The sequence below is a fragment of the Girardinichthys multiradiatus genome, chromosome 5 (assembly GCF_021462225.1).
Source record: "Girardinichthys multiradiatus isolate DD_20200921_A chromosome 5, DD_fGirMul_XY1, whole genome shotgun sequence".
Taxonomy (NCBI): Eukaryota; Metazoa; Chordata; class Actinopteri; order Cyprinodontiformes; family Goodeidae; genus Girardinichthys; species Girardinichthys multiradiatus.
Window position 1 is genome coordinate 27,547,704 of NC_061798.1, and position 12,996 is coordinate 27,560,699.

At 39.7% G+C, this 12,996-nt stretch overlaps 1 protein-coding gene across 1 annotated transcript in view; it reads right to left on the reverse strand.

Moving 5' to 3' along the window:
* Window positions 1-2,690: 2,690 nt before the first annotated feature.
* The window catches only part of xylt1 (xylosyltransferase I), a 120,105-nt gene continuing 109,799 nt past the window's right edge, over window positions 2,691-12,996 (reverse strand). Inside the window, exons 10-11 of the mRNA XM_047364458.1 lie at window positions 8,184-8,517; window positions 2,691-4,078 (exon numbers count right to left, since the gene is read on the reverse strand). Coding sequence (XP_047220414.1) covers window positions 3,756-4,078; window positions 8,184-8,517 — 657 coding nt within the window. The 3' untranslated portion in view covers window positions 2,691-3,755. The remainder of the gene's footprint in view (window positions 4,079-8,183; window positions 8,518-12,996) is intronic.

The window sequence follows — 12,996 nt, forward strand, 5'->3', positions numbered from 1 at the left end:
AAGCAAATTCTGCATGTCATTCGGAAATCAAGGTGCCAGAGTCTGGAGGAAGACTGGGGAGAAGGAAATGCCAAAATGCCAGAAGTCCAGTGTCAAGTACCCACAGTCAGTGATGGTCTGGGGTGCCGTGTCAGCTGCTGTTGTTGGTCCACTGTGTTTTATCAAGGGCAGGGTCAATGCAGCTAGCTATCAGGAGATTTTGGAGCACTTCATGCTTCCATCTGCTGAAAAGCTTTATGGAGATGAAGATTTCGTTTTTCAGCACGACCTAGCACCTGCTCACAGTGCCAAAACCACTGGTAAATGGTTTACTGACCATGGTATCACTGTGCTCAATTGGCCTGCCAACTCTCCTGACCTGAACCCCATAGAGAATCTGTGGGATATTGTGAAGAGAACGTTGAGAGACTCAAGACCCAACACTCTGGATGAGCTAAAGGCCGCTATCGAAGCATCCTGGGCCTCCATAAAACCTCAGCAGTGCCACAGGCTGATTGCCTCCATGCCACGCCGCATTGAAGCAGTCATTTCTGCCAAAGGATTCCCGACCAAGTATTGAGTGCATAACTGTACATGATTATTTGAAAGTTGTCGTTTTTTGTATTAAAAATAATTTTCTTTTATTGGTCGGATGAAATATGCTAATTTTGTGAGATAGGAATTTTGGGTTTTCATGAGCTGTATGCCAAAATCATCCATATTAAGACAATAAAAGACCTGAAATATTTCAGTTAGTGTGCAATGAATCTAAAATATATGAATGTTAAATTTTCATCATGACATTATGGAAAATAATTAACTTTATCACAATATGCTAATATTTTGAGAAGGACCTGTAAATACGTTTGTGTTTGTAACATAACAAAAAGTGAAAAAGTTCAGGCACTGTAACCTTTTAGCTCGAGGATCAGCACGTTTTTTCTCTTGTGATGCACACCGCAAACAGCCATGTAATTAGAAGCCAGGACAAGAAGGTCTTATTCAGACAGGACAACACGGACTAATACACCGGTGCGGGCCATACAAATGTACAATTTAAGTTCGGGATGATGGCCTTTGTAAATAAAGGCGGCTTTTCTTACAAAAAAAATTCCATTCATGCTGCCAAGGCAGCGTCGCGTTTATTTAGTCACTGACTAAAAATATCAGTATTAATTTAAACTTAGAAATAAATAATACCGCTCCCCCACTCACAATTTTGAAGATTCTTGAATAATTATGTACAACATTAAGGTTGTGAAGTGACTGAAACATACTCACAAGCAAGAGACTTTTAAGGTTAGCTTAAGGTAATTTTGTTTCAAGTTTGAGGCAGATTGAATTAAGAAAAGAAGAAACAAGAAATATTTATTCTTTTCTTGTCTGCTGCCTGTCATAACATCTGGCTGTTATAAAAAAAAGAGTCTAATCTATTTAAATATGAAGGCTCAAAAGAAACTAAGACAACCACAAATGTCTACAAGCAGTTTTAGTGTAATAAAAATTTCCCAAATTTACTAATGATCCTAAAAAGACATTTTTATCTCAACCAAACAAATCCAGCCACAGCTGCTCCAAAATCTAATCAGGCACTCGACTGCAGAAATGTGTGATTTTACAGCACCCCACATATTTATCAGCACCCCTGGTAAAAAATAAATAATGATAATAATAATAATACTATAGAGCCTTGAAATAAGTTATTTTCTTTCACACATAACTTTAGTGATGAATCTAACATTTTGAATATATTTATTCAGTCAGGAAATAAATCCATGTAAAATGTATTAAACTTAAGTAGTTTTTATTCCATCTGTTCTTTTTTAGGTTGATGTCTGGAAACATTTCTCAGTAATCCATGACTTTTTCTGAGGTTATAAGTAGGATGTCATAAAGAACCATTTCTATTGGCTTGGCTGATCAAAATGGGAAAGACAAGAGAAAATCTAAATCAAGAAAGGCAGATGTGTGTTGATCTTTATGTTAGAAAACAGTTACCTAAGCCTGTCCACGTCTACGAGTGATGTGAAAATAAACCACATTTAAATATAATAGACATGAAAAAGGAAATTTTTGAAAAATACTAATTTGTATCAAAATTAATACCAACTGAGCCATTTTTAATGTTCCCAAGTTGGCAAACAGGTTCCCACAGCAGACCTGCAGAAACGAAGACACTCCCTGCAGAGGCTCATCTGAACGATCATGGTGGAAACAGCAAGCTGCTGCAGCTAGAAGTTTAAAACTCTGCTAACTTAGCAGGTCAGTAACGTTTCTGTCTCTGCAACAGAGACATCATTTGTTTGAATATAAGCAAACATCCAGCAGCAGGCTCTCACACTGAGTACGAAATGGTGAGAGAACAAAAAGACCAGAACACCCCATACAGATCCTTGTTTACACTGTAAAAAATGTTTTTTTGCAGTCAACTGCATGGATAAATATTACCATAAAAGATATAAACACCTCTACTAAGTGTAATCTTGTTTCCTATTTTGCTAGATAAAAAAAAAGACAAATAAATTGTTATTTCTAAATTACTTACTCGTACTCGTCGTCTTCCGCTTTATCCGGGACCGGGTCGCGGGGGCAGCAGACTCAGCAGAGACGCCCAGACGTCCCTCTCCCCAGACACCTCCTCCAGTTCCTCCAGGGGGAGCCCAAGGCGTTCCCAGGCCAGCCGAGAGACATAGTCCCTCCAGCGTGTCCTGGGCCGTCCCCTGGGCCTCCTCCCGGTGGGACGTGCCTGGAACACCTCCCGAGGAAGGCGTCCAGGAGGCATCCGGTATAGATGCCCGGGCCAAATTACTTATTATTATTTATTGGTTATTCTCTGATTATTACAAGGAAAAATATTGTCATACAGTAGTTATTTTTTAGAAAAAATTAAAAATTGGCATGGAATATTGTTACTGAGTTTAACTTTTACTATCATGACGACCCTGATATCAGAGCGATAAATATGAAAAGTTTAAAACTGCTGAAAATGTGACAAAATTGGCCAAGATCAAAGTTTATATTGCTAACATGCAGAGTGAAGAGGATGGTAAAAGAAGTTGTTAAAAATCCCCAAAACATGCTGTTAGAAAATGTTTCACTGTGAGATTTTACTACAACAGTAAGAGATATACTTATTTTAAGGCTTTTTACACATCCTTACCAGGGATGCCTACAGAAATGAAGGGTGGTGTTTTTTAAACACTGAATTAGTCACCTTATAAATTTAATTTGAGCTGTCACCAAACTTTGTTTGATCTATTTATGGGGTGCTTATTACCCAGTTACCGTTATATTGTCTATGTTGATGATGTTTTAGGAGCCAGGTTTATCTCAGTGCTCGGCTACCTCCTGGTGAATGTTTTCCAGCTAAGGCATTGTTGCAGCAGTGTCGACAGTCCAGACTCACATGGCCACACTGCCCTAAAGCACAGCGTCACAATTCATTCGGCTGCACAGTAAAAAGCTCCAAAATTGCAACGTTTCATCACAGTAAAACTCAGCCATGAAAAGAAAAATAAATACACTGAGAAAGTGAAATAGCAAAGCCAGCAAAATCCCCTCAGGGAATAAACTCTGTGGGAGATTCAGAGAAATGCTTCCCCTTGCTTTTAAGACAGCCGTACGCACAGCACGCTGAGGGAGTCCACCTTTTTTCATTTACTTCTTCTCAGGGGGACAGAGGAAGAGCTTTTTCCTCTTCCTCTCCTGCAATAAGCCTCTCAAATAAATAAAATTAAACAGTATCACGGCCTCCTGTCCAGCTGGAGGCCTCGCTGCTACCTTATGCGGCCGTCGGTGCGCGGACCTCCCAGCTGGGATTTGGGATCCGGGCTCATGGAGCTCCAAGGGCTCTTGGCACAGGGCTGCATGACGGGACAGGCGGTGAGGCCGACGGCGCAGATGTCAGCGGCCTCCCACAGCTCTCCCACGAGGCCGTCCACCCAGCCCTCGAGCTCTGGCCCGGTGAGGGCCGCGTTCCTCTTGGCTTGCTCCACATAAACCAGGCTGACGGGAATGTTGAGCACTGGGTTTAGGCCATGGAAGCTCTGCTCCATGTAGCTGTTCTTTGTCGGCCCGTTGTGGAGCCTTAGTGTGTCCTCTGGAGACAGGAAGGAAAAGAAAAAAAGTCAGGAAAAGGTAGAGAAAAAGCAGATTCCTTTAACAGTTTTCTACCATGTAAACGTTTCCCACCAACAAACAAATACAAATGAGCAGCAACACATCTGGGACTAATTTCAATTAATTAAAGAAAAAAATAACATGTTAAAAAATAAGAATGTTTTAACTCTGTGGTGCATTCAAATCAAATCAAGCGCTGGACATTTCTTTATTGAAATACCTTCAAGATTATTAAACCATTTCTTAGTCATCAAATATCTCAAAGGTCTTATCAAGAACTATTGTTGACTATTTGTATTGGGGTATGCTATTGTAGAATCTGGCCTGTTTTAAAATGGTAATTTTACATTCTACATAAGTTGATAAAGAAACTTGATACATGTTAATGGTATGCAGTATACTTGAATGAACCCTGAAATTATCATTCATTCCCATTACAACCCTGTTCAGTGGCCAGAACTGAGGAGGAAACACATCTTGAGAGTGGAAGACTGGTGTGTGGTCCCAGTACAGACATTATCCCAGTACATTACCTGAATAAGCATTTTCGTGTTAGGCGAGTCTGAATAAAATTAAAATCAAATTCTGTCCTGTAGCCTATTTTTCCACTCTGTATCTTTTATCCTGGTCGACAAATAAATGTCTGAAAAAAAAAAAACAATGAAAAAGAAAAACTAAATTACCAGTCACTTTGTCATTTACTGATATTTGATTGCCAATTTTAAAATCGAAAGAGATTAAGCAAGGTAAAGCAGTGTGAATTTTCAGTCTGGACAAAGACACTCAAGATTTTAAGAGAAATAAATCTACTATAACACATGGAGCGCCTGCTCTACAGCTGAGCCATCATGGCCCCATTTTTCTACTTATTTATAACAAAACCAGAGTCCAACTGTTCAACAAGTGTCAGAATCGAACATCCAAAATGCAAAAGGCATTGTATGCACAGTGTATGCACAGTGGTGCATACTTGAGATCTGGGCTGTAAGTACAAATAGGGTCCTAATTTGCTTGGGTTTAAATCTGCAATTCAATCTTCCAACTGTTCTTTTGATGTGGTCTGTCACATTGTTGCACTGCCAAATTTATGTAAACAGAACAATCCAAGACATGCCCTCATTCCCGTTTCCCGTGACGGTGAAGCCCTGGAAGGGAGGCTATAAAATCACAAACACAGCTTCCCTTTTAAAGCACCCATTCTACCCTGAGCGCCAGTGGAGCCTTAAATTCCTCACTGGTCTCCTAACTGGGATGCCACCCATCCCTTCGAAGTGCAGCTGTAGAGAAAGAGAAAAAAAAACTCCCCTCACACCCAGATGTTTGCAGACATCAGCGTTTTCCACACGCTTGTGACAGAACGATGCAGTCAAACCCGAGGTGCAGTCAGCACATCAGACGGCTCGCTCTGTGGTACCGCTGTGTGGTACAAAGCCATGCACCTTAAAGGGGTGTTTCTGCATCTATATAAAATGTGTGTGTGTGTGTGCTGTTGCCACATCATAAAGTTTTACCGGCACTGCATGTAGGAGAGGAACATGGTGCCAGGCACAGCAGTAAACTATAAGCAGGACGATGAAAAGCTAAAACCAAAGCATGTGCTGAGAGCCAAGAAGGCACATGGTTATTACATATGATGTAGTTTTAAACCAAAAATATATGAACAAGCAGCAGTATTGTACACCTTTCTTTTATTACAAACATATATACTATATGACTGCTGCGACATGGTTGCATAGCAACGGAGTTTTATTAATGACCATCTAAAATTGTCTATATATATATATATATATATATATATATATATATATATATATAATACAGCTAAATGTCCCCAGGGAAGCTTTGGTTAATAAAAACTAATCTTGGAGAGACGGGTCCTGAACCATATTGGATTTTAGTTTGCATGGTTTTCAAAATATAACACCTTTATAAATATTATTGTTATTATAACTTCTGTAATTGAATCGTTTCTGTCAGTAAAGTAGTTCTTTTTTATTTTTGAATGAGTTTGCATTCATTTTTAACTTTTTGTCAATAATTCAAATATCACAATGACCAATAAAGCTGACAAAAAATTCAAGCTATGATGTAGTAAATGAAAGGCTCTCATTCACATATAGGCTAATGTAAAAATTTCTTTAAAACAAATAAAGAAATTTAGATTTTTATCTTTTAAATAAAAGAGTTAGTCCGGAAACTAACATGTTTTTACATTGCAGAATTTTCTTAAATCCATACTTTTCCAGAGGCTGTGGACTCTCTGAAACATACAGCTACAAAGGGCATAAAGAGGAATAACCCTTTCTAAACAGAAAAACCTGTCTCTGTTAACTTTACTATCTCAGCCACTAAAAAAACACGTCAAGGGCAGCCAGCAACCATCCAACTGCCCAAATATGTTAGCAATATAAAGAGAGTATACACATGACTCTTGAAACACAGCATCCTTCTAAGCCATGCTTTGCAATTGGGATATTCAATAGATGATATTTTAAGGAAGACTAATTCGACACCATGTGCAGGTCTATTATGAACACTATGAGCTGCCAGTCTCACTTTTACCTCCTCCTCAATGTCCTCATCTTTCCACCGATAATAGGACTTCTGTTTGACACCTCATCAAATGCTTTTAGCATTTCCACTGCAGACTGAAATACTCACAACATCACTCTGTCTCAGCACCTAGCCTATGTACAATTTAGAGGTGTGTGCACACTTCTCCAAAGCTGTGGCCGCTAACCCAGTGGAGTCTGCACTGCTTACTGATCTCTGTTTGCTAAACATGCCAGGTTTTTTTGTTTTGTTTTGCCATGGATTGTTTAGTTTAGCTGCTGGGTGAAATCCTTTAAATTACTGGCAGAGCAGCGGTGGGACAGATGCACCACCAAGAGCGTAACAATAACTTACTTGGACCACTGTCAGCTGGTGGGAGAATGATTACTTACCTGTGATTAATATGTGACTCCTTCTGACACCAAAACAGCTGCTGTGAGACTCACATTTAAGGCAACAGATGTATCTTTATTTGTTCTTTCTCTCCATCATTAAACTAGCTCAAGCAGATTATTAAACTGCAAAAGATGTGATTACGCTGAAGTTAGCATCTCTGCTCTTGTGTGACTTCCAGGGAAAACTGGTGCTTATGGAGTAGAACACTGCAGTGTTGTTTTGTACCCATGCTGACGGATTGATTTAATTGTGTCATTGGTTTTAGAGGGCTAAGTGCGCTGTTGTTTAACACTCTGTTTAGTATGTATGTATGAGCTGCTTGCCGGGTTATTAGGGGTGACTTGATGACAAACATCTAGGGGCTGCGGAGGCTCGAAGCTTGATTAGAAAGGGCATTACTGCAGATACAAGACTGTGTGATTGTGTGTTTGTGTGTGTGTGAGCATGTGTGTGGACCTTTTAGGACACCTAAATCAGCAAACATTACTTCATGGTCAGTGTAGCATTTGTGCTGCTCGATGTGGCATCTGACACAATGTCAATGTCAGCAAGAAAAACATGATAAACACTAAACAACTTCAGTGAGTTCCTTACATCAGAATGACAAAGTTAGAGTCCAGTTAGACTTAATACACTAACTTGTGGTAAAATGGTCACAGCTCTGGATGTAAGTACAGAATGATGTGAAATTATTTCTTACTTAACCACAAGTCAGCACGCACATGTAATAAACAATGAATATTTAAAAATAAAATTGAATTAAAGAGAAATTTAAGTAAATGTTACTTTCAGCCCCTGAACTTTTAGATCACTAAATGGTCTCACTTTGCCAACTTCCTGTTGAGGCAGGATATTGGCTTAATCAAAGATAAAAGATATTAGCCATCTCAAAATCAAATTGTTCATATCGATTCATGTTAAAGCAATCTGATGACTTAGTTGTTTGCTTTAAAGTCTGTGGTTCTTCATGTTCAAGATCTTGTCTGCCTGGCACCCTTTTCAGTCACATAACAAAAGAGAACAGGATTATTTTACCTGGAGGAATTACATGATGAGAAAGGCGGTGCACAAACCTCAAATCATCTTCAAGCTGAAATAAATGAGATAACAACAGAGTGTCTTTGAATGTTTCTGACCTTGTCTAATGGGCTGGTGCTTGTTGTAGGCCAGCGGAACGATAAGGAAACGGATCTCGGCCACAGGGCTCCAGTTATGTAGGATTCGGATGTTCCAGACTCCGGGTCGCAGCGGCTGGTTGAGTGGCGGACGATAATGCGTGAACTCTGCACTCGCGTCAATCAGGATGTCGTAGGTGGCTGCGATAACATTGGTGGGATCGATCCAGACCACAGTGACTGTGACGTTTGGCCCTTTGTTCCACTTCTGCATGCCTACCGTCTCATCCATGGGACCCATCAGGCCGCCGATGTTCCGGAACATGCGTTCTTTAGCGTCCCATTCTGTGCCAATCTGACAGAAACAAAAAATACACTCGATGAGAACATAATTACTCTGAATTTTGAAGGAGGTTTGCCTTGTTTAAACCATATACATTTGGTTGAAGTGACCGTGAATGCCATGGTGAGATCAAAACAGCCTTCTGGGGCCTTTAGAAAGGAGGCTGTAGCAGCTCATGGCTCTGGTAAGGGTTTTAAAGAGTTTCAAAAGAATTTGAAATCAGTTTTTCCACTTTATGGAAAAGTGGAAGGACATTCAAAACAACTGTGAACAAGCAAAGTTATCCTGATAGCAGACCACAAGATACTAAAGAAGTCTCCTTAAAGCCTAAAATATAATAACGGGACCAACCACAGACTCTTGCTACTGTGGGTTTGATGTATGCTTGTACAATCATAATTAACCCCACAATCAGACATTGCAGAAGATTTCATGGGAGGCGCTTTCTAAGAAAAGCATCATGAAATTTAATTATTTGGACACCAGAACAAATAAAAGAAAATACAGCATTGAAGGGGGTGTAAGTGTCATGGTCTTGGGTTCCTTTGCTGCAGCAGGACCTGGCCAGCTCACCATTATAGAATCCACCACGAGTTCTACCGTGGATCAGAGGGTCCTTGAAGATTATATGAGACCATCTTTAAATAAATGAAAACTTAAACAGATCTGGAACCCTGCAACATAGCAATGACCCAAAACACACCAGTAAATAGTCTGGCTGAGAATAAGTAATGGAAAGTCCTGACCAGAGTCAAGCTCAGATGTTGAGATGTTGTGGAGTGATTTAAGCCAGGCTGTACATGCAAGAAAACCTTCAGACAGCTGAAAGTAAGGAGTAGAGCAAACCTTCCTCAGACTTGCGTCAGAGACTGGTAGGTGGCTACTAGAAGTATCTCACCAAAGCTTTTTTTTTAACTAAAAAGGAGCTAGTAACGTTAGCAACTAGGTTGTAGGGTGTCCAAACTCTTTCCTCAGCCAGAAAACAGTTTTGTTGATGTGTTATATTAATGAGTAATAGGAAGTTCATTTTTGGTGTTTATCTGTGTTTAAACCACTTTTTCAGACATAAATCATAAAAAGACTATACATATATATGTGGCCATTTGTTTTGAACGAAATGAATATTTAATGTGGTTTTTAGATGTTTTCACAACATTACATATTCTGTAAATTCACCCCTAGGATCGTACGCAGAGCTGATTACTAAACAAAATGAAACTTACTAAACAAATATTATTTTAGGATCCAATAAAGCTGCAGTAAATTATCGCCCAGCATAATTTTCTCATCAAAGAGTCAAAATCTACATCAGTCATCACAACTCTTCCATTGTTACACAATACATCAGCTGACCAACCTGATCATTTCCTCTTCCATGTTTGCACACAGATGCTACAATGCTTTGGACTGGGAGACAAGCAAAACAAACACACGGTGACGTCCAAACCATATCCCCAAGGTGTGAGTGGCAGGAGCAGACAATGACAAATCCTTTTATTCACTGAGAGACATGCTTGTCCTAAACAGTGGAGAAGATTACAACCTCAGATCAGTGAATAAAAAGCCAAAACATTGGAAGACTTTGAGTATATCCAGATGCATCAATTGCAGCCTTTTTGACAGGAAAAGAAAAATGGGACTCTAGAGAGAAGAGCTACATAAAAAGGGGCTTTCAAATACTTCCATCAGCCATGGAAGAGGCTGCATTCTCTGTGACAATATAAAGATAAATAAAGTGAGGATAAAATTGAACAGACAGTATCAGTGAGCAAAATATATCTTGGTTGAATTAGAGACATAAAGTGCGTCTGTGGAACCTGAAACTGGCTGACTGCTTGGATTGCACTGGAAGACTGCCTGAGGGACAATGAGCTACTTCAAGGTTATTATTTCCTGCAAACTTACATTATTAGCTTTATAGTTATGAAAATTAATTAATGGGGTTTAAACATTTTGGTTTCACAAAAATAACTGCTGGTCAAGGGGTAGGTCAAATTGTTTTGCCGGTCCAAACGCTAAAAGATCCCATCTTTTTCCGATCAGTGAATGCAGCAAACGTAAGCTCTACTATATTGCACTGACAACAGCGCTGCAGAAGCTGGTAATGTGTGAACAGGATTCACGGTTAGCTATGTTCAGTATCAGGTGTTTCAAAGTCAGAGGAGTGTAAGAAGCTTTTGAAAGGAAACTGAATTTTTGACAACAGGTCTAGACAGGTCTGTAGTTCATTCACGCTGCAAGGGAGCAAAAGAGAGCAAGTTAAAGCAGAAAACAGGAAGCCTGGAAGAGACAGCAAAGTTGCTCTGTTTTATCCTTTTGAGCTTTTAGTCTCTTTCTGTTATGGAGCAAGGTGGACTTGGAAATGTTGGGAACCTTTTGGAAAGAGTTAGGGTAATAATCTAAGGATACGGGGAATGCAAACATAGGTTGTTGTTTTAGTAATTGCTGGTTTACACCCACCGCTCTCTTACACACACAGTGAGGTGTTTCCTCTGCTCCTAATATAAATTAATGACTACTTACAGCAAGAAAATAACAGAAAATGTCATTCAGTTATCTTCCTATATTAAAGTGGATATGTTTTTCAGTGAGCCTGCTGCTGCTGTTTTTGTCTTAGTCACTCGCTGGATTTGCAGTCATGCTGCTGCCTGCAGCATCCCTTAAAAATCTCTTTTTATATGCTGTTATGGGTTGAAGTTCAAAGAATCCCTCCTATTAAGGATGCAGCCAGGACACGGCAAAAAAGTTTATTATTTTTCTAAAGATACATAGAATTTTTTTAACCATTCTAATAGTGCGTTAGTTAATAAAGTTAAAGTACCTACATACCAACAGTCAACTCACTGTTCATGCCATGGCATCACACACAGATTCTCAGTCAGAAGTCCTGACTTTGACTAGACTACTCCAAAACCTTTGTGTTATTTATTTATATATTTGCCATTCACATATGCTGCTGGTTGCATTGGATCATGCTTCATAGCCCCAGTGTCGTTGAGCTTAATATCAGGACCTGATGGCCAGACATTCCTCTTCAAGATTTCCAGGTAGAGAGAAGAATTCATGGTTCTATCAATCACATTAGGTCTTCCAGGTCCAGAAGAAGCCCAAAACCATCACACCACCACAGGGTTTGTTTGTTGTTATTATGTTATTTTAAAAAAATGCTGTCTTAATTTTATGCTAGATCTAACTGGATGCACGCCTTCAGATAGGGTTCAATTTCTCTCTGTCACTGTTATGTCATGATTAAACAAGAGGGGCAATGATGGCTGTTGGTTTGGATAGTAGGTTTTTCCTTCAATAACTGAAAACATCATTTGAGAACTGCCATCTGCATTTGATCAGATAGTAAAATTTGTTTTTGTTTCAACATTTGTTTTTCAGCGTACGATAAAACAGCAAAAACAGAAGAAATCTGCAGCAAAACTTTTAAAACGTTTCTTTGAGTTATGAAAGATAGAGGCAGGACTTAAGGATGGGTAAATGAGTATGCTAAAGGAGACATGGAGCCACGAGAATGATGAGGAAGGCAGACTGATTGAAAGCAGCAACACACACTTACAATGAACTGGCCGTAAAAAAAAATGCCTGGGGCGTGCTGGCAGAAATGTGAGAGGGAAGTCTGCTTTGGGAAGCGCTCATTGTGACAATGGTAGCTGATTAATACAGCCTCACCCTGCTGGAGGATCAATGGCTGACTGGAACTGATTCAGTATTACATCCTCTGAGAGCTTAGATTGCCGTGCATGGTAAAAAATAGACATCACTTGCTTAAATTAAACCAACAGGAAAAGACTGAGATTTTCAGCCATCTGGTAAAGACACCTTGCTTTCATCTAAATCACTGGAGATTCCTCTGCAGCTCCAGCATCTTGGGCCATGATCACCTTTAAATAGCTAATCAGCTGCCTTGTCTGGCTTTTGCATAGCTTTTCACATTATGCCAGATGGACACACACTGGAGCCTACAATTAAGCTATAGAAAGTTATGCAGTATTATTGAATAAGATATTGCATTGTGTTGCAGTAAGAGCTTTGAGATGGCCGTCTAAACTTAAGGTTGTCAAACAGAAGGCTGGCAATGTTTACGTGTCGCAGGTGGGAGGGAAACTTAAGAGACTTGCCCCTGGATCTTGCCCTCAGTTTATTCGACAACAATCATTGATTAAGTGCAACATACAGTAAATAATGAAAAGAAGGTTATGCTGCAGTCCAAGCTGCACATTTTTCAAGCCGTTTCAGGCCAGACGAGTGGGCAGCATACCCTGTAAGCTTCACAGCCTTGTCTCCAACTGAACACACATATGTGCATACAGAGTTTAATAGGAGCCACATTAACACTGTTTGACAAGCTGTCTGCCTAATAACCAAAGCGCAATCTCTTCCCTGATTGCTACACAAGCATTGAGCAGAAGACATTTCTTTCTGAGAGAGAGGTTAAAACACACTGCTGTTTACTCTGGCCAATTATACGACACAGGAGAAAAA